We start from the raw sequence: 26906 nt of genomic DNA on the forward strand, positions 1-26906 counted from the left end.
TCTCGCATCTTCCCTTGTTGTAACCTGAACCTCGAAACAAGTGGTTGGTATATTGTCTGTACTGGAATTAGGTTTGACCACATAGTGCCCATTGGATAGGGAAGTAGTAGTTACCCAGGCTCATTGAACCAAGCTGCAGATGGAGTGGGACATCCCGGCAGGCTACATGGCCGCACCGGCGTAGAGAAGCTGAGACATGGCAAGACCCAGGCGTGTTGTAGTGTGAGCTGCGATGACAGATCCATCCGCGTTGTGCTGGGCTCTCTGTGCGAGCATCTCGGACCGCAAGTTGCACGAGCGCTAGGTGGGCGGCTTTAGTGAGATCGCAAGGGATGTTGAGGATTTCGCGCTCTGGGTAGGGGTCAGCGACTTCTGTAGTGTGGGCGAAGAGAAAGGGAAAGGGACTTACTAGTGGGTGTCGTCATATTGCTGTTGCTCAATTAAGCGGGTGGTTAAGTTGTAGCGATGGTCTATTGGGAATAGTGTTGGAAGTATACGTGCATCATGCAGCAGAAGCCGGAGACTTCATTGAAAGCGAGAGCAAACGCAGTTGCGACACTATCCTAGCGTGATCTGGACCTTTCCACGTGCTGGTAGCTACTTCGCAGCAGGAACAATCCCGTTGCACCTGACGTATACAAGCACGTCGCCCTTTCGCTTCCGACATCAAATTGATATTGTACCTGCATACACGGAGCGCTCACTCGACATCATGGACGTCGTCAGCAGTATGTATACCTCAACTGTACCAACTACTCTCGTACTAACCCTACGCAAGAGAAAGATATACTAGAGCAGGAAAACTTCACAGCGCAAAGAATCATGCTATTCGCAGTCAGACAGTCTGCAGAAATGGCCCGAAACGTAAGAGCCTCTTCCTTCACACATTCCTTTACTCCTCTTACCCAGGTCAAGACATTGACACTACGCAGTCCAACCCCCCTCTCCGCGGATGGGTCTGTCACGACTGCTCACACTTCAACGTACCGGGCACTATAGCTTCACCCGGCGGCCCATGTCAAACATGTGGATTGCCGGTTTGCGAGGCGGAGTGCGCCGATGCAACTGTTACAACGCGCGACGACCGCCGCTGTTCGGGATACGCTTGTTGGTACTGCAAGTACTTCTATCCGTGGCCTGAGGACAAAAACGGGAACCGCATGCCAGGTAGCGTACTTTCTTGTGGTATTTGTGAGGACTTGGAAGAGGAGGAAGTGGTGTTTGTCAAGAGTTGGATTGAGGAATTAGATGCAACCAAGGAGGATAGGGCTGAGCAACAGAGGAAGGACAAGGAAGTTAAGAATGAAAAGGAAGACAAAGACGTTAAGTTGGACGATTTCGATGATGATCGAGGTGACTTCGTCGTAGTTAATAGGCGTAGGGGCAGATCAAATAGAGGGGCCGGAGGCGGGAGTACTGCGCAATAGATTGCCAACGCCAGGCGATGCGATATCTGTAGTCAAGTTTGAAGTATCTCGGACTGTAGTTTGGTGTAGTTGGACAATCCTCACATCGATGTTCAAGCGGCAGCCCAGGTGGTGACGTCAGTCCGCTGGCTCATCATCGACACGTGACTACTCATTGCGGTACTCTCGACCATGGGTGCTATAACCTAACAAGAGCTTGGGGACGCAAAGGCCATAAGTATGACTTGAACAATATAATATTTGAAGCTTTGCATAGATTTCAGGCGAACAACATTTACGCAATTGGCAGGCCCTCGCCCACCTATGGTCACAAGCGGCTAATTCGTTAGTCTTGGGCTTGGCGGCGGACAATGAGTGTGCGGAAGTATCTTACTCCTCGATCTACGCTTCAAGGGCCATATCAACCACCAGCTTTCCGCCCCGACCCTTGTGATACTCTTCTACAAGCTCGTTTAGCTTCGCTAGAGGAAATGAAGTCGACAAAGCACGAATACCATGTTCGGCGGAGAACTCGAGCATTTCACGAAGCACTTTGTTGCTTCCTACCAAGCTGCCGATGATCCTGATATCCCGAAATACAACGTCGCGCGAGTTGATGTGGAAGCCCTTTTCCGGGAACGACACCACAACGCACGTGCCGTGCGACTTGAGCAGGGCCATGCCGTAGTCAAAAGCAGTCTGGCTTTCCGGCAGGACGATCACTGCATCCAGCCCCATCTCGCCAATGTCCTTCTTGCTGTCTTGTCTGCCGATTTCCTGAACGATATCCGCTGCCTTCTTGTTCCGAGCGTCTACGATATACGGCTGTGGATCCAATTTCGAGGCGACATCTTGCGAAAGCTTTAGAGGCTCATCCGCTGCCTCAATACCCAGAACTTTGTACCCCATCTTCACGGCGTATTGTAAGCCCAGATGGCCAAGACCACCACCTGCTCCTAGTATGCCGACTCGGTCGCCTTGCTTCAGTCTGCATTTTTTGAGGGCTCCGTATATGGTCACGCCGGCGCACATCAGAGGGGCAGTCTCTACTGCGGTCAGACCGTCTGGTATGGGTGATAGCTGTCTCGCATCCACAACGGCATACTGCGCGAACCCTCCGTCTTTGCTCAGCCCTTTGTTCTCAGCATTTATACAGTTCACCGAGTAGCCTCCTTCATCCATGGCGACCGGATCATCCACGCGCTCGTTCTTGCACTCGAAACATGAGCCACACGCATGGAAAGAACGCCCCGGTACGCCGACCCTTACGCCAATCTCGAATGCGCTAGCTTCCTTGCTGGGCGTCTGGAAATGAGCGACTACCGTCCCTGCGAACTCGTGGCACCCGATGTGAGGGAAAGATTTCGGCAATCCTGGCATCTGTCCTTCCGCTAGGACATAGTCGGTATGGCAATACGAAGCAGCGTCTACCCTGATGAGGATGTCATGCCGCTCCTCCAGCTTCGGAATTGGCACTGATCGTAGCCTGTATGGTTCCTTGTAAGCCTCCAGGTACTGCGCTTGCATCGATTCCGGCACAGTAAACGACATGGTATTTTGAGAACTTCTCGATTTGATACGGAGCGGGCAGTTGCCATTCGACTTCACCTGGGCAGAGTCTCAATCTATATACCTTCTATTAACACTGACGGATTCAGCAGATCTCGATATCTCAAAGGAGTTGACCCCGCGTGCGGGGTAGTTGACAAGGTGGGGCCGCAGGACGGATACATGCGAGCGATTTCCCCAACTACGCTTTCTCCAACCACGATGTCATATTTGGTGCCAAATATGGCTTCTTTGGAAACATCTCAACTACCAGCTATTGTCTCCTGTCATCCACCATGGCTTCCAGTAACGACACCGTTGTTCTTCCAGCACCGGCTCACGATCAGACCTACGTTACCATCTCAGCCCTCGAAGCCGGCCAGCTTACCCTTCCCGAGAGATTGTTCGTCACAGATGCCGACCCAGAAAGACGTGCGACAGTCCCATCTCTCTCTTTCCTGATTCGACACGGTGCATCCAATCTCGTCTTCGATCTCGGTCTCAAACGCGATTTCTCTGGCTACAGGGAAGCACAACAGCATCATATAGCGCAACGCCAGCCTACCAGTGTCAGTCCGGATGCAGCTGACAGCCTGCGAAGGGGTGGACTTGACCCAAAAGATGTGGACGTGGTGATACTGAGCCATGTTCACTGGGACCATGTGGGTACACCGAGCGATTTCACAAACGCGCGATTTGTGGTCGGAAGTGGGACTATGCATCTTCTTGCGAACGGTGGTGGGCCACTTTATCCATCCGAGATATTCAACCCTGATGAGTTGCCTGCCGACCGAACGAGTGAGCTACCACCTGTTCGCAAGGCAGAAGCTCTACGCGCATTCAAGAACCAGTTGGAAGAACTTGAGTGGAAGCCGCTGGCGGGGTTTCCGGCCTCCATAGACTTCTATGGAGATGGATCGTTATTCATCATCGATGCACCAGGTCACTTGTTCGGACACATCAACCTTCTCGCTCGAACAGGACCGGTGAAATGGGTATACCTTGGTGGCGATTGTTGTCATGACCCACGCATCTTGAGCGGCGAGAAGGGTATCGCGCTCTACGACGATGGGAAAGGTGGTTTGAGAAGTGTGCACGCTGACACTGATGCTGCAGCCGCTACCGTACAAACGATAGCAAGGCTCTTGAAGCAAGGGACTGTTCGTGAAGAAGATGGAGGCCCTGTAGAAGTAAAGGTGATTGTAGCGCACGATGGAAGTTGGGCGCGGGCGAATAGGGCGGCGTTTTGGCCCGGGCATCTTTGAACGGTGGCTGAGCAAATGATATCCCGCGCATATAGTGCACCTCAGCACGGCTCCGTTCGTAAAAGAGTTTTGTCCGACCATATATCAGTCGTCGCAATATTCGCGCTCTCGTTGACCTATAGTACTGGTAATTTGCATAATTTGTAAGTTATGATTGGTTCGTGGGCATGCTGTACCTACCTAGGTAGGTCGACGCGCTGTGTCACGTGATTACCTCACGGGTACATAGGCTCTCCTTCCTTAGTAGTTAGCACCTTAGCTCTTACAATAACAACTCATCACACCATATACTTCGCACGCTGACTCGGGTGATCACACCAACCATTGTTCAAAGAAGAATAAAACCAGCGCTACACGTCCTCCTCGTTCTGATTCCACGACATTCCCACGACACACCAACATTATTCTTATCGTGCACAACGACCCAACACATAAAAAAGCTCGAAAAACATTCACAAAACTCCGACAAGACATCTCCGTGCATCATGTGCAGGACTCCATCCAATCCGTCAGGGATGTACGATGGGTCGGCAGACAACACTATAGGTACGAAGCCTACACCACTGAGAAATCGGAACAAGACCAACACTAAGACTACGTGCAGGGGAAGGCTTTGAGATGCAACGGCAACATACCGAGGCGATGGAAGGCGTTACGAGGACTTGTGCGACCATAGTTGAGGAACGCAGGGCCGAACTCGAGCGGCGAGAAAACAAAATCAAGGAGCGCGAAGTTGAGCTCCAGAAATGCAGGGCGCGACTCCAGGAAGCCGAGACTCAAGTGGAAGTTGCTCGAAGCTGTCTTGCCACTATGGGGCAGAACAACTACGCAATACATCAGTACACCGCGGAGACGAACGACACCTATGCAGACACGGATCATGATAGACTCTCGAGTCACCCGGCGCCCCCTCCTTATTCGCCTCCCAACGATCTCGATCACGAAAGGATACCAGCAGCAAGTGACGCGCCGATAGACGGAGACACAGATCGACTACACCAGAGAGAGCGCGATCATGGAAGCAGCGACTCTGATAACAGCAGCGATGAACGCGACTACCATGAGCGGAGGAGAAAACTCATCGCAGAACTTCTCCCTCTTTACAGGGAGATTGGCAAGTCAAAGAATGAGCTGAGGAAACGCAAAAGAGAAGCACGGGCGCCCCAGGAGATGATCGGACTGCTTCGAAGACACATCAGCCTCATGGAACAAGCGATGGGTCCGCTGAAGCAGTTGGCGTTCGATGTTGGGGAGTTTGATCCTCTAGTTGATACCGCGATAGAGGCCGTTACGGGAGGACCGATATCCCTAGGATGGTGATCGTCGCGAGATGGGCAGAGGGTGTGAGGGTCGAGATGGTCAAGATGGAGTGAGCATGGGGGACGCAATACTTTTGTTGTTTTTGAACACAGTTCAGTACGGGAAAGGCTGTTAGTCCCAGGTCTTTTAGAAAAGAGCACGAGGATAGCCATCTATCAGGTAGCGAAACAACCTTGACCACAAAATCTCTGGGGATCAAGCTATCTCTACAGCTTAACAGTTGTGTTAGGCATGCTAGGGATTGAAAAAAAGGGTAAAAAGATGTAGATATAAGACAAGACATCGTGAAGCCTAAGAGTGGGAACGTAACTCTAGGTTTGGTCCCATACTGTTTTAATCATCATTCAAAAATCATACAAGTTACGCTCGGCTGGTTCGGCACACTGATCGAGTTCATCAAAGCGAAATGAGAAGTGAAAGAGAGAGCGCAAACATGACCTATTTGGAATAGTCTGTAAAACAGAGATCGCTAGCAAACGGACCACGTCTTTTGGGTGACACATTGTGACCACCGACAATCGCGCGGTCACACTATATTCGTCTTCTCCCCCAATTTGGATACCGAGCTTGGCTCTATATCTCGACAACGATCGCATCCGTTTGTCTGCTATTTCCCCCTTGGGGCTGATCCTAACGCCTTCGTATATACCGCCTCAGTCTTTGATCTTGGATATGCGCTCCTTCGCCTCGACCGCGCATCAGCACCCCTCCAAGTAACACTGCGCCTTCCCGAAGCCTCAGAAAATTCGTTGAACTCGATACTGCGACAATCGCTCATTCACAGCCCCTCCTCCACCACAATGCTAGGCCTCAGTTACTACCACGCTCAGATAGCGATCGCCCACTTTATCTGCTGCCTCATCGCCGGCCTCACAGTCTGCACACGCATTTACGCCAAAAAATCGACCAAACAAAGTCTTAGAAGAGACGACTATCTCATCGTATGGACCCTGATCGTCTACTGGGCCGCCATCATCGTCGCCCTACACGGTAGAACATGACCACTACAGTAGCTCCAACCATGCACTGACTCTTTCACTACAGAGAGCTTCACAAACTTTGGACCCTATACCAAAACCGAAATCCTAAACATGCACTTGACCGCTGCCTCCCCGCCGCTGATCCAATACCGAAAGGCCATGCTCACCGCCTTCCTCCTCGGAATATGGTCTCAATTCACCTGCAAACTCTCCATCCTCCTCTTCTACCGACGCATCTTCCGCACCTGCACCTTCCACCAGCGCGCCTCACTCTACCTAATAATCTTCACCTCGCTCTGGTGGGCCACCGCCGTGGCCGCCATGATCTTCGTCTGCCGGTCCTTCGTCATCAGCTCCCATAACCCAACTGAAGCTATCAAAGTGGCTGCCGAGCAGGGGAAATGGAAGGGAAAATGGCCGCAAGTATTCCAGGCTTTTCTTGCGCTCGACGCGGCTAATGATTTGGCTATCTTGCTTGTGCCGATAAGAACGGCGTTTACGCTGCAGATGGCAAGACGGGCGAAGTGTGAGCTTGTGGGTGTTTTTGCGTTGGGTGGGTTCGTTGTTGTTACGAATGTGGTAAGGATTGTTGAGTTTTATACGAGGCGGAAAGAGGATCCGAATGAGAGTGGGTCTTCCAAGGTTCTCTTGCTTTGATACTGAGAGTCGTTTCCGCTGACGTTGACCAGTTTTCTATCATGCCACAGAACTTTGGACCAGCATCCATGTCTGTACTGCGGTCTTGTGTGCTTGTTTACCAATTCTGAAACCGCTTTGGACGTCGGTCTCGACAAAGATCAGAACGAAGGTCACGGGGATGAGGTCGGGTCAAGACCAGGGTAGTACCCAGGGGAGCGAGGCGGCTGTTTTGGATAGGGAGACGCAGGATTGGAATGCTATCAAGAAGACAGTGACAGTCCACCAGACGTCTTCAGAAGCGTGAGGATCGAGCGGAGCGTCGCGGTTGGTAGCTAGGAAAGAGGGTTTGCGAAAGACGTTGTTTACACCAAATACACAACAACAATAACAACAACCTAAGATCTGGTACAGGTACCCATACTCTACCGTGATTCGGTCTGACAGAGATGAAGACGTGACGTCTTGGTCATCCACGTGGGAGTGGAGCTCCTCAACACGAGCCGCTTGAGGTTTAGCGTCCCGAAGAATTTCAAGCTTCGCGTAAACCCCAATCTGTCATTTCGCATCACTTAGACAATACACGCAGTAGAATCTAGTGGGGAGATTCTTGCACATAACTCGTTATCAAACCAAAGGTAATATGATCATGCACCATGGCGTGACATGAGGAAAAAAACACACAACGCCAGTGGATCCCGAAGCACATACCACCCAGGACCCAGGACCCGACTCTTCTGACGTCTCTCGAAACGCCGTTAGCACTGATTGCCGTTATCCGTAGATGCTCCCACCGATATCATGATCCCAGAATCGCCCCGCCATGTACACCTTGCCTTACCCTGAACTCCGGAAAAGAAGAATGATGGACTGCTGCCATCAAGTCCATCATGGCCTACACGAAGAAGGCATCCGGGAGGGTGGAAAGAAGAGCAAAGGAGACTACGGCACCGGTAGCACCAAGCAAGGGATAGGCAGCCTTGTTGAGAACCTTGCTGAGGACTGAGCGGGGAGTCTTCTTGGGACGCTGGGCAATAATGGCAGCCGCCTGGATTGCAGCATCATCATCCACTGGAACAGCAGCTACTGAGTTCGAGGTTGCATGCTCATCGCAAATGGCGGCCTTTGATACTTCGTCGAGAACGGCTTCTGGCTCGTCTGCCTCAAGCACATCTGCCTTGCGCTTCAAATCCTTTACAGATTCTGGCGTGGGCGGCTGCTCCTCAACGATCTCCTCGATGGATACCTTGGTACGGCGACCAGGCTGCACCGGCGGGGAGGTCTCGAAGTCAGGTACGAAATATGGTGGAGGTGTCTGCAGACGACTCGCATGCATGGGTTGACTAGGATAAGGAGCGAATTGGGGCATGGGAGCACGAGCCTCATTCGCCTCTGCCATTGGGGCAAGAGGAGCCGGACTGAACAGGGACGGTCGATCGCCAAAGTTGGTGCCCAAGTAGTTTGGCGGAACGCCCTCGGAGTACCATTCCTGAAGATCGGCCACTTCCCTGAAGGAACGATAGTTTGAATCGCACCATGGTGCTGCCCTGGACGCCGAGGGACGTGGCGGCAGAGGTGGAGGCGCGTTGTCTCCATAGACGTTACTGTTCGACATGGAGTTGCCGTCAGAGCCCTGCATACCGAACATGTACAAGCGTGGTAGCGACGGCTGTGTGTTGGCTACGTCTTGTGGCATGTATACGTCCGAGAGCGAAAGCGTGGTTGTATCGCGCGGGAAGGAGTGAACAGTCTGGGGTACTTGGCTGTGGATGGACGCCTCGTTCTCTTTGTTGGATGAGGATGTGGTGGGCTTCTTGTGTTCAACCTCTTCCATTTCCTCGTCTTCTGAATCCTGAATCTCGGGCTCGGAGTCAGACAGCATTTCGGAGCTATCGATGCTGCCAGCCTCGCTGTCCGAATCAGAACCAAGAGCGGCCACGTCTTCTTCATCGCTGGAAGGGTTCGGACTAGCAGGCTCGAGGGAGTCATCACGGCGGGACGCGAAGCTCTCTTGGTTGTAGTCCTCGTTGGGAAGAGTGGTGCGCATTGCGGACGTTGGGTAGTCGTCCTGGCCAACACTGAGAGTGTGGTCATGCTCGTTTGGGTGCAGGACCTGATCCATAATCATGGTAACCTCTTCTTGGTCGTCGGCCTCCGAGTGGTCATCGGCTGCGTCGGAGTCGTCGTCGATGACGAAAGGATCGATCTGGCTGCCGCGGCGCTCTGCGACTTCCTCTTCGTCACTCTCGGCATCAGGGACGGTGAAGCCGAGAGAGAAGGGGCGTGATAGCTGCGACTCGAAAGTGTAGGTGCGGGCTACGAAGAACTCTGTGTGGGTTGATGTCAGCTCAGCAGCTAGGGTAAGAGGAGGTTTGGAGGGCCTACGCGAGGACGTACCCTCATTACGGTTAACGTCAGTGCCGAATTGCAGGACATCGCCATCATTCAGCTTGGTAGGTGTGTTGGCAGACAGCCTCTGACCGTTCAGCATAGTGCCGTGCATAGAGCCCTTGTCGGTGATATAGACTTCCGGAACGCCGCTGTTTGCGTTGGCCGAGAGGACGGCGTGCTGTCGTGAGATAACGGGGCTGTCGATGAAGGCGTTATGTGGTGCCGCCATGAGCTCTCGCTTGGCCGCGTTGCTGGACGCTCGACCGATGGGGAACTCGCTGTTGAGTGGCAGGTCGAACTCACGGGTCTCGTACGTGTCGTACCGCTTTGCGTCCCGGAGGACGATACGGAAGACTGGGGTGTCAGTGAGACGGGGAAAGAACATGGAAGATGGTGCGATGAGAAGCCTACTTGAACTCATGAGGAGAGAGAAGGGCGTCTCGCCAGAGAGTGACGCGAATACAGCCTTGGTTGGGAGGCGGAGCAGTTGAGCGGGGTGAGGTTGAGCGGGGACGCTGTGTAGGTAGTACCGTGGGCCAGGAGGCAGGAGCAACCAGTAATGTGTAGATAAAGGTGCTGCTGGCGTGGAAGGAGTGGGAAGAAGGGTAAAGCGAGTAATTCACGCGAAGTTATTGCAAACCTCGCCGTCACTGTAGGCGGGGCAGAGAGACGGTCAATGGTGAGGCAGCCACCAGGCGGTGATGCTCCTGGTCACGACTGCCTTCCGGGGTACTATCAGCTTATCAGCCCGCAGTAGGGCGCATTAGTGGGTTTAGCGCAACGGGAAGGTTCCCCACCCTGAAATCTGCAGCGGCGCGACGAGAAAGTTGCTGCTGCGCTTTATTGTCACCCGGATAATGACTCACGACGCGACGACTATGCGAGACGACGACCGCTGCGACGACTCCCGGTAGCATCAACTCTCCTCAGCGACCCCGCACAACCACCCCCCGCCATCATGGAGGCGCCGCGCAGCTCGGCCAAGCAGCAGGTCGTGGACCGCATCCCCGCGCGCATCAAGCACATCCAGTTCGGCATCTACTCCAACCAGGACATCGTGAACCAGGCCGTCCTCGAAGTCTCGGACCGCAATGTCTACGACCTCCAGCCTGCCGCCGATGGCACGCGCTCGCTCACGGCCAACGGGCCCATGGACACGCACATGGGTATCTCGAGCAAGCAGGGAAAGTGCGGAACATGTGGCGAAGGCCTCGACAGGTGCAACGGCCACTTCGGTCACATCAAGCTTGCGCTGCCGGCCTTCCACGTGGGGTACCTGAAGCACATTATCGAGGTGCTCAACTGCATCTGCAAAGACTGTTCGCGCGTGCTGCTGGATGAGGTGGAGCGACGGAGATACTTGCGCAGTATGCGCCGGCCCGACATGGACACTTTGCGCAAGGGCGCAGTCACCAAGAAGATCCTCGACGACTGCAGGAAGAAGAAGACGTGCCCATACTGCAACGCCCTGCAGGGTACCGTCCGCAAGGTCCCCGGCCACCCGCTCAAGATCATTCACAACCGATACGATGCCTTCAACCGGTCTACCGCGAAGACGAAGAAGCCACCCGCCGGCAAAGTCGAGTTCGATCAGTCCTTCGATACCGCCAAATCCGCGAACCCCGATCTAGACAAGCACCTGAAGAAGGCTGTGGACGACATGCATCCGCTAAGGGCGCTCAACTTGTTCAAGAAGATATCACCAGAGGACTGCGAGCTGCTGGCCATGATACCCGAGGATGCGCGACCCGAGATGCTGATCTGGGAGTACATGCCTGTACCACCAGTCGCGCTCCGCCCGTCCGTGATGCAGGAAGGCGGCGCGACCGAGGACGACGTGACCAACAAGATCGGAGACATATGCCAGATCAGCAGCATAATACGCGCTGGGCTGGCGCGAGGATTTCCTCTCCAGATTTTGATGGAGCAGTGGGATTTCCTGCAGCTGCAGATTGCCATGTACATCAACAGCGACGCGCCTGGTCTGAAACAACAAGGTCTTCAGAAGACCATGCGCGGTTTCTCCCAGCGCTTGAAGGGAAAGGGTGGCCGATTCCGTCAGAACCTTTCCGGAAAGCGTGTCGACTTCTCTGGTCGTACTGTCATTGGGCCCGACCCGAATCTGAGCATCGACGAAGTCGCTGTCCCGCAGCGCATCGCGAAGAACCTCACATACCCCGAAAAGGCCACACGATACAACATTGACAAGCTGAGGAGATTGGTGAAAAATGGATCGAACAAGTATCCAGGCGCCAACTACATCATCAGCGATCAGGGACCAAATAAGGAGCCGAACAAGACGTCACTTATTGGTCTTTCGCGATTCGATACCACGGGCGAGAAGTTGGAAGCCACTTCGAAGCGACTAAGGATTGGTGACATCGTTGAGCGACACATTGAAGACGGTGACATTGTTCTCTTCAATCGGCAACCCTCCCTACACAAGCTCAGTATTTTGAGTCATCGCGCCAAGATTCGCCCTTGGAGGACCTTCCGTCTGAACGAGTGTGTCTGCAATCCTTACAATGCCGATTTCGATGGTGACGAGATGAACCTGCACGTTCCACAAACCGAAGAAGCGCGAACCGAGGCTACCGAGCTCATGGGTGTCAAATACAACCTTGCAACCCCCAAGAACGGAACGCCGATTATCGCAGCTATCCAAGATTTCATTACTGCAGCATATCTCCTCAGCAACAAGAACAACTTTTACGATCGACGAACGTTTTGTCAGATTGTAAACTACATGTTTAACGGAGAAGGAGCCTTCGACCCAGACACAGGAAAAAAGCACCCTATCGACATCCCACCACCAGTTGTATGGAAGCCACAGGCACTCTGGACCGGAAAGCAGGTCTTCAACCTGCTGATGAAGCCATACAAGGGGTGTAGGGTGTTGATCAACCTCGAAGCGGCATGCAAACAGTTCAAGAATACCCCCGATCAAGCTCCTGATCTGAATGAGAACGATGCGTATCTTGTCATTCGCAACTCCGAGGTCATGTGCGGTGTGATGGACAAGGCGACAGTTGGTGACGGTAAGAAAGACTCGGTGTTCTACGTCATGATGCGAGATTTCGGCCCCGATCACGCCGTGCAGGGCATGAACAGATTATCCAAGCTGTCTGCACGTTGGCTCTCCAACAACGGCTTCTCTCTCGGCATCAGCGACGTTACCCCCGGAGAGAAGTTGAACAAGAAGAAGCAGGATCTCGTCGAAGAGGCTTACGCCAAGTGCGACAAGTTGATCAAGGACTTCAAGGAGGGCAAGCTGCAGCGCGATCCCGGTTGCGACGAAGAGCAGACGATGGAGAACAGGATTGGTGGTATCTTGTCCGGTGTACGTCAAGCGGCTGGTGACATCTGTTTCGAAGAGCTCAGCAGATGGAACTCACCCTTGCTCATGGCCAAGTGCGGTTCCAAGGGTTCCAACATTAACGTCTCTCAAATGGTTGCTTCCGTTGGACAACAAATGATTGGTGGTGCTCGTGTCGCAGATGGATTCCACCACCGAACACTACCTCACTTCCCCAAAGCCGCTCGTCAGCCCGCATCGAAAGGTTTCGTCAGTAACAGTTTCTTCTCGGGGCTGACACCTTCCGAGTTCATCTTCCACGCTATGAGTGGTCGTGAAGGTCTGGTCGATACAGCTGTCAAGACCGCCGAGACTGGTTACATGAGTAGACGACTGATGAAATCACTCGAAGATCTCTCTGCACAGTATGACGACACTGTTCGGAACTCTTCCGGAACTGTAGTTCAATTCCAGTACGGAGACGACAACCTCGACCCTGTAGACATGGAGGGCAAGGCAAAACCCGTGCACTTTGACAGGACATTTTCTCACGCCGTAACGTCGACGTGGGACAACTCCGAGTCGGGCTTGACGCCACAGGAGGTTAAGGAGTACACAGAAGCAAAGCTGAATACCGAACGAAACAAATATCCCAGGTTCAAGCTCGATGGCGTAACGCCGCTGGAGTATCGCGACAGGACCGATGGTGGCATCGACCAAAAAGAGTCCTTGCGTGACTTCCTCGATACCGTGCAAGACTACATCTTCAAGAAAGCACAGAAGCTCGAAACAACTCTTGCCTACTTGGGAGTAGTGCAACCCGATCGCAAGAAGGACAGGAAGCAGTCCGCAGCCGATGCAGAAAAGTACGGCCTCGCTGATGGAATTGCGAAGATCTCGCACAGCGCGCTCGAGGCCTTCATAACACTTTGTCTAACCAAGTACCATCGATCACGAGTACAACCCGGTCACGCTGTTGGAGCTATTGGTGCTCAGTCCATTGGTGAGCCCGGAACGCAAATGACACTGAAGACTTTCCATTTTGCTGGTGTCGCTGGCATGTCCATCACCCAGGGTGTACCCCGTATCAAGGAAATCATCAACGCCTCGTCCGCCATCTCCACTCCCGTCATCGCTTGCGAGCTGTCCAACAAGGTCTCCGAATCCGCTGCGCGAATTGTCAAAGCGCGTGTGGAGAAGACCTACTTGCGCGACGTTATCTCCTACGTCGAAGATGTCTGGCACCCCAATGGTGCCTACATCGCCATGCGCATCGACTGGGACACCATCAACCAACTCTTCGTCGATGTCTCACCCCAAGAAATCGCCGCAGCAATCAACGCCCACAAGCCGCTCAAATGGGGCAAAGCCGGCGCCAACGTCCGCATCTCCTCCTCCATAATCCGCGTCGAAGTCCCCGACCCTTACGCCGCGAAAAAGCGCCCCACAAAAACCTCGCGCAACCACAAAGAATTCTTCGAGCGCGTCCAACAAGTCAAAGCTCTCATCCCCGACGTCGTCATCAAAGGCTACCCAGACTGTACACGCGCCATCATCAAGAAAGAAAGCAGCCCCAACGCCCAAGGCCAGTACGAATGCCAACTCCTAGTCGAAGGCTACGGCCTCCGCGACTGCATGACAACCCCCGGAATAGAACCCTACAACACAAAGTCCAACCACGTCATGGAAGTCAAAACCGTACTCGGCATCGAAGCCGCCCGCGCAACCATCGTCCGCGAAATCGGAGATGTCATGGGTAACATGGACATTGATCCGCGTCACATGCAGCTTCTAGCCGATGTCATGACGTTCAAGGGCGAGGTCTTTGGTATCACGCGGTTTGGACTGCAGAAGACAAGAGACAGTGTGTTGCAGCTTGCGTCGTTCGAAAAGACGCCGGATCATTTGTTTGAGGCGGCGGCGAGGGGCAAGACGGATACGATTGATGGTGTTAGTGAGTGTATTATCATGGGACAGAGCGTTAAGCTGGGGACAGGTAGTATGCAGGTTGTTAGGCCGCTGTATCTTGGGGCGGAGGAACTCAAGGTTAAGAAGACGTTGTTTGAGGAGGGGTGGGATGCGCTATGAGATGGCGTGTATGGGAAGGGGGAGAGGAAAGCGGAGATGTATATATGCATGGGATGGGCGTACACATGGCGTAATCTCTTTGCGAAAGTGAGGTTATATGCATAGCGAGCAGGTGCAATTCACAAATCCATTTACAAGTAGATTTAAACAAGTGGCGCAGAGATCAGTAATCCAAGACATGCCCAGGCGATAACACACATAACTCTACCTTCCGTCTTCTCGCATACAACTCCCCATTGTATGTACCCTGTATCCAGGCCTGCACGGCACTCAAAACTAGTCCCGAATCCTCTAAGCCCACCTAAGAAAATGAATGAGAACCTCGGTCCACACACTGTACTACACCGTCGGCGCCGTCCGACACAAAACGCGTCCCCTCTCCATCCACCGTTATCTCCATCTTGTCACAGTAAGCACGCACCCCAACAAAACGCAGCCACGCAGCATACACGCAACGTATGGCCAGCACAACGAGCGGCGTAAACCCCCGCCACAACCCCTCATCATACCCTGCGCGCAGCCCTGCCCCACAAGGCTGCATATCTTCACCCGCAGCCCGCAGGACGCAGCAAGCGCAGGTCGCCACAGACGCTCAAACTTTGGTTCGCTAGGCAGAAGGATCGGGTTCCCTGCTCAGCCCTATATTGCATGGCAGGAGGGAGCGTGGCAAGGGTGGTAATCATCGGTATCCCCATGGCGTATCTTTTTTTGCGCGAGCATTTGGTCCGTTGGCCCAACATACGGTGTAAGATGGGAGGTGGGGTGAGACCGTGCCGCGCGTTACTGCATTCGCGATTACTTGTGGCTGTGGTGTGGCTAGTGACCAGTTCACTCGGTCGGTCGGTCGTTGTGGAGATGTTGGCTGCGGTGTAGCCCTCGCTGACGGTGGGGGTGCGGAAGGCTGCGTGACTGGTTCATGGGACGGAGGGAGGATTGTTTAAGGTGTCCAGGGCCTAGAATCTGACCGTAAGTGGACTGTGCTGTGGCCTTGGTCGTCACGAGTTGCCTGATACATTCGTCCCTTTGCCGCGCTGCTCCTCGGTTGGTTCCTTCGGTTATAATGTACGAACGGTGAGATACTGGCGATTCAGCCTTATGGGCTGCAGGGCGCTGCTCGGCTGTTGCCCAACCGTTCCAACGTGCTTCGGCCGGGGAGACGACTTGCGCGTATCCCGATTAGTCCACTATGGTGTTGGAATGAATTGCATGGGGACAGATGACAGTAGCCAAAGGGCGAATGTTCTTGCATGACCAGCATGGAATTTGATTCAGAGCATCGTGCTCTGCAGACAGACTAACATGAAATCGCTAATACAGAACCGAAAAGTTGACAAGGAAAATTGCATGTATGACCCTAGTCGTACGTACCGGCGTAGGCGTAGAGATGACAAAAGATGAAACTGACTGCGAGGTCCTTCCGTGGCTGTAGCAGCCATCCGACTTCGACCAATGGAACAAGTGACGTGAATGAAACGACTGTTATACAAATGACGAGAATCGGGAAAGTGAGGATACAGGTACCTACAACAAGTATGGAGATGCGCGATGACCTCATTGAGGGAGGGCCGGGCCCATCTTGACAGTTATAAACCGCCGGACCTGCAGCATCGTGCGCAAGGCTTGTATCGTGGCGTCAGCACAGTCAAAAGGAACCGAGACTGCCGCTCTGACTGCATATAGCGCAAAGCACTTCCTCATCCAGGCTGAAGCCTGTAATGCCTCATCTGAAGAGGAGTGCGGTGCGAACCATGACGCCGCTGCGCCTACGAGAGCTACCCAGAGGAAAGCGCCAGAAAGGTCGAATCCCCAGCAAGTTTGGACCTCTGATTTGGCGAGAGCAGAATGCAGGGCTGCAAGGAGAGTAACGCTTTCGGAGCTAGAGCCAGATATGCTTGCGTGCATGATATTTGCCGAATCCGCAAGTGTTGCACCATGAACTACCGATCTACAGTAGATCAAAGCAGCAATACGACAGCTCTCGTAGATCCAGTCAGGCTGTGTGTCGTATTCTGCAGAGGGCAGTAGAAGCAGATCGGAATATATGTCTTGTAGTTCTGCGTCGCATGTCGCTATCTGGCCGCTTGATATCATATGAGGGTCACCTTTGTGCGTCCATCTTGCTAGGAAGATGTAGGTACACCTCTGCATCTTTCGGATGATGTCGTTGGTAGTTGTTGAGCCGTTGCGGTAAAGAGGGGGTATGTGCTCCTGGGAGATTAACAGCGGCGAGATCGGACTGTTGTGACCGACCCACGCTTCAGAAGATGATCGCGGTGTGAGCTCTACCGACTCGTTCTGCCCGCGACAGATGGCACAAGTGAGCATGACCCTTATCCAAATTAGTGGATAGCAAAGACTGAGCAAGTACAACTTACAAGGTCATGAACGTCGCAATGTTTGGGCCTAGCCCGTCTCGTCGACTCCTTACACAGGTCACCAAGCCATCCTGATGTACTCCAAATGCATCCTTTTCAGGGCTACCGATCTCGCTGATAAGCATATGGAGTATGCTGAGGATGGTGGTATCATCAGTGTCCAGTCGGCCATGAAACAGCCCCAGCATCCTGGTCCTCGCATATACAGTAAGATCACTGTCGTATAGTAGGCCGTCGTCGAGATCTTGATAGACCAGTGTCGCGTGTACGTGGCTAAGGAACGAAAGATGATTGCCGCAAACGTATTGCATCCACGCTTGGTCTGCTGCCATCAGTGAGTGTTCGATGTAGAGAAAGAAAGATACAAACCGTAACAGTAGAAAGTGGTAGTGCTAATCCATTCACGCTTCAAATCTTCCAACAGCTCATGCCGCGGAGCGTTACCCCCGGGGAAAGGGTACCCAGGAACCTCATCGAAGGCTCGGGCCTGACCATGAGGGGATGCCTCGGTGATTGCGGAATGTATCCGAGCGGCAAGCACTCGCACGGGGTGGGTAGATGGTGATGGTATTTGAATGCCGTGCGCATCTTGTTCCCACCCACTGCCATGATGTCTTGAGGAAGTGGCTGCCTGTAAAGCACTTGTTTGTGACATGCTGCTCCTACTGGCTGTCGCTGGGCTAGGTGTGCGTGTCGTGACATTTGGTGTGCTACTGCCTTCTCGACTGCCAGCTGTGTCCGTAGGTGACAAGGTTTCGCGGTGTGTATACATGACGTGCGACCGCACTTTTCTCATGATCTCCACCTCCTTGAAATCATCCGGGTGGCTGGCGACGACAAACTGGAATGGAGGTCCAGGTGCAAGGGGTGGTTGGCGTTGGCGTCCGACGCGTCTCTTAGATGCCTTTTGATCGCTGGATGAGGCCATGTCGAAAGTGCGGTGCGAAGTTGTAGGCGGTTCGAGAGCTGTGGAAAGAATCGAGTTGATGCTGCTTGAGACATTATGTATCGCGAACGATCTTAGGTCATAAGTAGAGGGATGTGTACGCAGTCGACAGATAACGTAAGATCCAGGTACCGTATGCGATGCTTCAGATCAGTGCTAACCTACCTTGAAGCCACATGCCATAGCCACACTGGGACACACCAAAGAGACACCAGTGCCGAACTGATCTCGGCTGTTCCCATACAACTGTGGATGGAGGTCCATGTTTCATGAACCATACCCAAACCAAAATAGGCCAGCATCGAGGATCAAAAGTGGACCTCGCAGCGTACAACGTGGACATTCTCTTTGCAGTGTGATCTTGATCAACTGTACGTCGCGCACGCCGGTATGACTACCCTGCCACAGTACATACCGAATCGATGCCAGGCAGTGGAGCATAGTCGCTTTTCCTAGCGAATGCGGTCACCGCCCATCGTCCCGTACGAAAGCCGATGTGCGCCACAAGCTCCCTGGCCCGCAGAACGTTGCGGGAGGGAAGGAGTAGCCTCAACGTAGTGTGTGGCTGATGCGTGCAGCACCATCATCAACGACCGAGCGCCGGGAACGTGGACATGCCTGCTACGGCATACAGACCGCTACAACATCTCTTGATGATGCCAAGAGTTTCTACCGAGGCGTACTGCAATGAAGTGAGACCCGTGAGGGAGACTCCAATAGGTCTCCAGATACTCACATGGGTATTTCATGCTAGTTTGGAGCAGCCAGACCGATTTCCTTACGCCCGCACACTCCGACACGCGCGATTTGAACCACGAAGATACGGCCAAGTTGTGCGTGAACGGCGTTGGCATGCTTGTAGATAATAAACCCATTTTCCCAGTTTAGTCTTAGTGTCCATTCATCCCGGTCGCTGCATATAAGCTGCAGGTGCACACGATGAGAAATGCACAGCTTCCGGTCATTGGATCGCTTTGAGATTTTGAGACCGCCTGTCCAGTTGCATCAGCCCGTTGTAATTGTAAGCTCAGACTGAGATTCGCAGAGACATTGGTCCGTCGAATGCGTCATAGTGTATGCAGGGGTAGGTATCCGCTGCTACACTATCAACTAGGCGCGTCTGCCGTGCCCGTATCGTTCAAAAGCAACGCTCTGAACATTGCGATCTTGCATGCAAGATGCTGCATGCTGCACACTGCATCGGAAATCGCGAAGTCTTGAGGAACGGGGCTGTGAGGAAGCGCACATGACGATTTGCTGCCCAGAAAAGTAGATATAGTCGATCACTTCTTCTTCAGTTGATGTGAAGCGCGAGTTTCCATTCACGAGAATTGCATTCGCCCGCGTTTGCTCGGGGTTGCCGTCGCTCTTTTGCTTTGTTGATACATGAGAGCTGTAAGCAGCAATGCCTCGGTAGGTAGTTAGGGCGAGTCGTTAACGGCACGAAACGTCTTGTGGAGATGTGCTACGTTCTTGCTAGTATTACCAACGGCGTAGTAATCGCGATGAAGTATATGGAGAGCTGAATGACGCTTCGTTAGTGTTCATTGCGTGCACAGCTGCAAGCTATGAGTAACCCGCCCTTGATCGTCTGAAGCTCCGTTAGATATCGTGAGCAGCAGTTCGACAGTCTTTCTCAGGTACAATCATGGACGTACCTGCGAGTCTTCATCCACATACGCTATCTCGCATTGAACACCCATGTCCCCAGAGGCGAACGCCACGATGACTGCATGACGATCAGTAGGCGGTGTGGAGCAGAAGCACTTGGCAGAGGAGAATGGCTATTCTTGCTGAATAACATTTTCCTGTTGTTTCGATCAGAGCTCGCGTTCCTGTGGTGTTAGAATTGTGAGAGCGCTCTCAGACCATTGGGTGTGGTGTTGGAGGGGAAGAGCGCACCTGCATCCCGGAATACCTGGTAGCGCCGTTGGCAACGCACGGGGCACCGTGATTATGTCACATCATCAGAGCGAGCGAGGGCAGGAGCACATGAGAGCATTTACGCAGCGCAGACTTGGAGGGTTGCGGAAGTCATCGCGGTTGTTTCCTGGCAACTTATACATTACGTCACATGTTGATAGTCGCCCAAGGAAAGCATGAAAGTGTAAGTCTAAAGCATGAGTATCGTACGCAGTGGAGTATAGGTAACAGAGCAGCTCATACCAGAGCTCGTTCCTGATCTGAGGGGAAGCTGTATCATCTTCCATGGCATTAAGCGAAGTTTAGTGACAGTAGGAAGTGTAGGAATACATGCGAGAACGCCGAAGAGTGACAGGACCACACCCGGCCGCAATTGTCCACGCCCTGGTCTTCCGTCTGTGTATAACAGTGCCACCCACCTCCCGTGTGAGTGGAGCATTCTGTATTTCTAATCCTGCAAGAACACGCTTATGAAGTCTTGGACAGCGGATCCACATGATCGCCTTCGAAAGCAGCCTTGCTGGGATCGTTCCGTCTCATGATGCCCTCAACGGGCCCAAGTAGTCGCTGGAAGCCGTTCTTTCCGAGTGTTGCGACCTTGACCTCGGTCTTGCTGACGACTGAGGCAGCGCGAGGAGCATCGTTGAGCAAGGCTAGCTCACCGAAGTAGTCGCCCTTCTGGTATTGGTTGACGGCGCTGTCTACGCCGCGCTTGAAGACCTGGGCCTCGCCAGACTCAAGCAGGAAGAAGGACTCGCCGACATCGCCTTCCTGAATGATGGTTGTGCCAGGGGGGTATTTCTTGGTTTCGAGAGCGTCGGCGATCTTGGAGCGCTCGTAGGGAGTCAGGGTAGACAGCAGGGGAACCTCTTCCAGGAATCCTTCGTACATGCGGCGGCGCTGGAAAGCACTGTCCATGAGGATACGGCGGAAGGTGATGCGATCCAGTGCCCAGAGTGTAGATGACTCTGTCGAGGTGACTGTTGCAGCACGCGGGGCGTTGTACATGAGCGCTAGCTCACCAAATGAACCACCTGGTCCGACGGAGCCTACTTTGTCGCCAACGCCATCCATGCCAGCCTCGACCTTGCCTGACTTGTTGACGTAGATATCAAAAGCGCCCTTCTCGACGACGTAGAAGTAGTCTCCGACGTCGCCTTGTGAGATGACCTTTATGCCTTTTGTGGGTATGGGCTTTTCGTGCAGCGCGCCGAGGACCATTGCCGACTGGTCGTCGTCGAGATGTGAAAAGAGGAAGTTGCCGGAGACGGCGGACTTGAGGCGCGAAAGCTGGTCCTGCGTCTTCTGGTGGAAGGGCGGGGTGAAGTTGTCGGCGGCGCTGGAGGCGGGGTTGAGCGACTCGGCGGAGACGGACGTGCGCCTGTTGGTGTTGTAGTTGCTGGGGAAGTTCTGGCCCTCGCCCGACAGAGGCGGCATCTGGGTGATGTTGTTCTTGGAGGAGCCGCCAAAGCCGCCAAAGTCGCCGAATGCGCTCGCACCCGCGTCGTTGTTGTTGGTGGAGCGGGACCGGTTGAAGTCGATAGCTCCAAAGGTCGAGGCCGTGGGCGACGTCATGGTGTCGTTCTCCTCCTCCTCTTCGAGACGCTGCATGGTGGATTTGGTGAAGCCGCTGCCGGCGCTGGGCGAGGTGCTGAAGGGGTTGTTGCCGGGGAACGAGTTCTCGGCACGGCCCTGGGGACTGGAGTGCTGTTGCGACAGCAGGTATTCGGTGCGCTGCGACTCGAGACGGCGGTTAAAGAAGTTTGCGCAGAACTGGAGGATGTCGTGGGGCTTGTGCGAGAGGATTTCGCGGTCGAGCGTGGCGATCTCGTTGGAGTAGTCGGGAGGGAGGGACATGAGGGCGGTGGTGGTGAGGGGTCAAGCGCAGCTCTTTGACGTCGGTCGCGAGACGTGCAGGGATGGAGGCAGTTGTGCTGCGAGGGCCCGCGAGAACGTAGCGGCAGCGCGGGAGAGGATGCGTGAATGGGGGACGCAATGGCAGGCTGCACCGTAGGGGACTGGCAGCAGCAGGAGCGCGGTGAGGATGCGCAGGAGAGGGGGCGTGTGCGGGAGGAGCGATCACGGGTGTGGGATGGCGGGCAGGGCAGTCACTGGTAAGGATCGAGGCAAGCTTTCCTGGGGCTTATTATCTTCCAGAAGGCCTCTAGAATCCGCACGCTGTAGGCTCCCACGGTGACATTTACGCGACGGCTGCGCGCTCTCGCCGCCGCAATTGGTGTGACTCCCACACCCACAGAGCTCCTGTAGCACCTGGGCAAGACAGCTGCGATAGCTGTCATAGCTGCTCAAGCCGTGCTTTAGCTCCCGCTGCCTGGCCTGCGCAGACTGGAGCTTGCACTAACATATCCCACACTTGAGTCGTGAACTATCAAGCTGAGACATTGTGTCGACAGGCGCGGCTCCGAGCTTTGATTGCCTTAAATCACATTGTCGAGTTCTTGTCGCCTAGCGAGATTCAGGATGGTGTTGTGGTGTCGCATTGACTCTCACGTCATCCAGTCGCGCATCCATGGTGCCCATCAGACACCGCACTACAAACTGCAAGACCGTGTGGGTAGACAGCATTCGGGCAGGTTCTTTACAACAGCAACTCTATATCAAATGCCGTCTACTTCGCAGCTTGTGCAATAGGATTCAGTCGCTCAGACGAGCACGGCATGGGAGGCGCAACCTTGCAATTGGCGGTGAGCCACACATTCAACATGGGCACCGATGCGGTGAATCCATCAACATGTTGAGACGTGGTGCAGGAAAGACACGAAAACTCTGATCAAGAGGCGTTCCAGACGGTATTTGAGATAAGTCGACGACAAAATCATCGAGTGGTACCCAGCATAGGTTACTGTAGGTAGGTAGCAGCTCACGTGCAACCCCGGAATCCGCCCAGATATTCCGACAGGTCCAGGACATGGCGATGACGCACAAAGCCGGCCATGGGAGGCGCACAGGCACGCGGCGCAAAACTGGAGGGGCCGTCGTGTCGCTCAGCCTGCGAGATGAAGCGGCTGGATACGAATTGCATGCGCAGCACAATTTGACTGTGCACGGCGGCCTGAGAATTATGAAGAGTCGCAGCAATTGAGCACGACGCCATGGAGGTTTCGTCATTGCACATGCTCGCCGTCGGTCCCGCGTGTTCCAGGGCTCGCGCGATGAACGGCATCCCGCCAAGCTTTCCTGCAGCTGGCGGCGCCGTCTCTAATCTTGCAGACTCAGCGCCTTGTCGCGACCAGACCGCCAGCCTCGCCAATTCCGCATCTACAAGGCATATCCGTCGCGCTCCTGACTCTGTGTTTGTGTCTGCATTGAAATCGCTGCTGTTTGTCGCGCGAAAACAGTCGCAAGCTCCATCTTCCCCAAACCGTCCGAGCGCGCACTCAAGCCGCAAACTAGCTCGCTCCACCCGACGCAGCTCCTGATCCTGACTTACCAACCACCTCCACACCTCTCCTCCCTGCGCCCAAGACAGGTCTTACTCCCTCCTCCCAACTCTGCAATCCCTGATCCACGTCCATCGCTGCGCTGATATGGGCAAATATACTTTCACCTGGTACGTTCGCGCCTGCCTCACGCCCGCTTAGGCACCTTCCGTGCCCAACTGCTTACACGCGCACAGGGAACACTCGGCCAATGAGGTCTACGTGACTGGCACCTTCGATGACTGGAGGAAGACGGTCAAGCTCGAGAACGAGGATGGCATCTTCAAGAAGACGGTCGAGCTGCCCAAAACCCACACCCAGTACAAGGTGCGCACCTCCCCCGTCGCATACCGTCGGCTTCCCCGTTTGCGCAGACTCTGCTAACACTCTACCACAGTTCGTCGTAAACGGCAACTGGTGTACCAACGACAGCGCGCGCAAGGAAGACGACGGCCACGGCATCATCAACAACGTCCTCCTGCCCGAAGACATCGTCGACGAGGAGCCCGTCAACACCATGTCCTCTGCCGCGCCCGAGTCCACAACCGCTGCGCTAGCCGGCGCTGTGCCCAAAGAGAGTGAGAAGGACGCCAAGTCCAACTCTCCTGTACCCGGCGCCTTCCCCGAGACACCGTACGCAGAGACACCTGGCAGCGAACCACAAACCTTCAACGTCGCGCCCATTCCCGCTACCTCTGGCCTCGGCAACCCCATCAAGCTTGCGCCTGGCGAGCCCGTTCCCGAAGCGAGCACTCTCACAGACAACACCGTAGACTCGACTGTCAAGCATGACAAGGAACCCGAGCAAGAGGCTTCTGCTTTCGGTATTGCGCCCATCCCCGCTACTGCTGGCGCTGGCAACCCCATCCACCTTGCGCCTGGCGAGAAGGTGCCCGATGCCAGTACCTTGACCTCCAACACCGTCGACAGCACAGTCAAGACAGACCCCTCTTCCTACGAGAAGTCTGATGCTCTCCCTCCCCTCGCCTTCACTCCCCAGGCTGAGCGCGACGCCAAGGGTGGCATGTTCGGTATCCCACCAGTCATGGGCAACATGATCCCAGAATCGAGCCTCCCTATGGGCGCTGATGCCAAGGTCGAGGAAGACACCGGCGTTACGATCCAATCCTCTGCTCCTCACAGCACAACCGCCGATCTCGCCGCCCAAGTTCCCCTAGAGCCTCGCGGTGTCCCCGAAACTGTCACCGAAAGCCAGCAGGAGGCTCATGTCGATCCCGAGGCATCTGCCAACCCAGAGGCTGTCATGGACAAGAAGGAGATGGAGCAAGAGCTGAAGGAGACCGTCTCTGAGGCGCCCGCAGCTAGCGGAGACGCTGGTTTGAGCGACACTGCTAAAGCTGCCGCCGCCACTGCTGCCGCTGGCGCGACTGCTGGTGCGGGTCTCTTCACTGCGGCTGTCTACTCTGCCAAGGAGAAGGCTGCTGAGGCTACTGGCATGAACGAGCCCAGCACCTCCACTGCCGATGAGGTTCCGTCCATTGTTGCCGAGAGCCAGAACACAGCACATGCGGAGCCCGAGGCCGCAGCCAGCCCTGAGGCTGTTGCTGAGAAGTCCGCCATGGAACAGGAACTTCTTAGCGAGGTACCCAAGACCAACGAGACTGGTCTTCCGGCTCCCGCCATTGCCATCCCAGCCGTCGTCTCTGAGAGCCAAAAGGAGGCACACGCAAGTCCTGAAGCAGCATCCAGCCCCGAGGTTGTCGCAGAGAAGACTGCCATGGAGTCTGAGCTGTTGCGCGAGGTCCCCAAGACCAACGAGGCCGGCGAGCCAGCCCCCGCCGTTTCCGCTGCCACAGCCACTACTGCTCCTGCTGCTACTTCTGAGACCGTCTCCAGCGACGTACCCGAGGTTGTCGCTGACAGCCAACATGAGGCACACGCTAGCCCCGAAGCCGCTGCCAACAGCGAGGCCGTAGCAGAGAAGTCGGCTGTCGAGTCTGAGCTACTGGACAAGCTCCCAAGATCTGAAGAATCTGGTGAGCCTGCTCCGGTACTGACTGCTGCAACCACCGAGACCGCACCTGCTGAGACCACACCTGCTGCTGCGACTGCCGCGGGAGCTGCGGTTGCTGCGACCGCTGTTGCCAGTGCAACTGCTGCTGTCGTAGCCGGCACTACCAGGGAATCAGTCAACGAGTCCGTTGCTCGTGATGTTCCGGATGTCGTCGCCGAGAGCCAGAAGGAGGCACACGTCAGTCCCGAGGCCGCTACCAATGCTGAGGCTGTCAGCGAGAAGCGGGCTATGGAGACTGAACTTCTTCAAGAAGTGAAGTCAACTGAGGCTACCGGCGAGCCAGCTCCTAGTGCTGCTGTTGTAGGAAGCCAAAATGCTGCCGGTCTCTCCGATGAGGCCCTTGTCGACACTAAGCCACTCAAGTCCTCCAGCGAGCCCAACGCACTCAACGCGCCCGCATCGGAGCCTGCTCAGCCGCCAACCTCCAAGCCCATCGACTCTACTACCGAAGTCGCATTCAACAAGCAGGAGCCAACTACCACCGAGCAGACCCAGCCGACTGTCACCACCGGCGTAGAGACAACCAAGACCGAGGCCACTAGCTCTGCCCCAGCCGCACAGCTGGCCCCAGAGAGCCCCGCCAAGAACCTCAGGAAAGACTCAGACGTCTCTCCCAAGGGCACTCCAGGCAGCCAGAGCATCGCTTCCGGTGCTGACGATAAGAAGAAGAAGCGCCGCTCTTTCTTCGGCAAGATCAAGGACAAGCTATCCAGCAAGGACAAGAACTAGATGTTTCATCTGTCTTTTCTCGGTACTCTCAGGCCATCTTCATCCATCATGAGGGTCTTCGGAGCTTGGTAATACCCGGGGTTCATGCGCTGTGCTTTCTCACTCTTCCCCTTCATCGTTCGCCACGGAGTTTGTGCTTTTGGTCTATACCATTTTCCTTCCTGTGTCTGACATGTTCCATAGCAATCTGTTGCGTCATTTCTGTTCATATGCATCTCGAGACGTAAGAGAACGTGGGTAGACGGAAGAGATTGCACTCATAGTATACCTGGGTTGCTCGAAATAAGTTGGCCACCAACGTCGAAACGTGGGGTATTGGCATGCCAGCGGGATTGTATTTAATTTGCTAATGACGATGCGTTAGATTCGCTTCACACTAATCTCATCTCAAAACCTCGACCGCCCGTCCATTCATCATCAATTATTGACTTTCACAATGGACGAACGATCATCGATGTGGTAGCATCACTCGTCCACAGCCCGTCACTATCGAGCACATGAATTCACTATACGCGATGTTCGTATCGCA

The 26906-nt window shown here is 54.4% G+C and overlaps 7 protein-coding genes across 7 annotated transcripts; 4 read left to right on the forward strand and 3 right to left on the reverse strand.

Annotated features, from left to right (window-relative positions):
* Positions 1–1808: 1808 nt before the first annotated feature.
* On the reverse strand, positions 1809–2957 carry J4E85_006555 (uncharacterized protein; the record flags this gene model as incomplete). Its single annotated transcript, XM_051470792.1, has 1 exon — positions 1809–2957. One exon carries the CDS (start codon positions 2955–2957, stop codon positions 1809–1811), a length of 1149 nt encoding a protein of 382 aa, XP_051325002.1.
* Positions 2958–3250: 293 nt separating this feature from the next.
* Positions 3251–5539, forward strand: J4E85_006556 (uncharacterized protein; the record flags this gene model as incomplete). Its single annotated transcript, XM_051470793.1, has 2 exons — positions 3251–4150; positions 4901–5539. 2 exons carry the CDS (start codon positions 3251–3253, stop codon positions 5537–5539), a joined length of 1539 nt encoding a protein of 512 aa, XP_051325003.1.
* Positions 5540–6339: 800 nt separating this feature from the next.
* Positions 6340–7176, forward strand: J4E85_006557 (uncharacterized protein; the record flags this gene model as incomplete). The annotated part of the gene is made up of 2 exons (XM_051470794.1): positions 6340–6529; positions 6584–7176. 2 exons carry the CDS (start codon positions 6340–6342, stop codon positions 7174–7176), a joined length of 783 nt encoding a protein of 260 aa, XP_051325004.1.
* Positions 7177–8050: 874 nt separating this feature from the next.
* J4E85_006558 (uncharacterized protein) lies at positions 8051–9931 on the reverse strand (the record flags this gene model as incomplete). The annotated part of the gene is made up of 1 exon (XM_051470795.1): positions 8051–9931. One exon carries the CDS (start codon positions 9929–9931, stop codon positions 8051–8053), a length of 1881 nt encoding a protein of 626 aa, XP_051325005.1.
* A 573-nt stretch (positions 9932–10504) lies between these two features.
* On the forward strand, positions 10505–14929 carry J4E85_006559 (uncharacterized protein; the record flags this gene model as incomplete). Its single annotated transcript, XM_051470796.1, has 1 exon — positions 10505–14929. One exon carries the CDS (start codon positions 10505–10507, stop codon positions 14927–14929), a length of 4425 nt encoding a protein of 1474 aa, XP_051325006.1.
* A 5712-nt stretch (positions 14930–20641) lies between these two features.
* On the reverse strand, positions 20642–22030 carry J4E85_006560 (uncharacterized protein; the record flags this gene model as incomplete). Its single annotated transcript, XM_051470797.1, has 1 exon — positions 20642–22030. The coding sequence occupies one exon, from the start codon at positions 22028–22030 to the stop codon at positions 20642–20644; it is 1389 nt and encodes a 462-aa protein (XP_051325007.1).
* Positions 22031–23721: 1691 nt separating this feature from the next.
* Positions 23722–26377, forward strand: J4E85_006561 (uncharacterized protein; the record flags this gene model as incomplete). The annotated part of the gene is made up of 3 exons (XM_051470798.1): positions 23722–23744; positions 23811–23940; positions 24011–26377. 3 exons carry the CDS (start codon positions 23722–23724, stop codon positions 26375–26377), a joined length of 2520 nt encoding a protein of 839 aa, XP_051325008.1.
* Positions 26378–26906: the final 529 nt, after the last annotated feature.

Source organism: Alternaria conjuncta (genome assembly GCF_024043145.1).
Source record: "Alternaria conjuncta strain BMP 0040 chromosome Unknown scaffold_9, whole genome shotgun sequence".
Classification (NCBI taxonomy): domain Eukaryota; kingdom Fungi; phylum Ascomycota; class Dothideomycetes; order Pleosporales; family Pleosporaceae; genus Alternaria; species Alternaria conjuncta.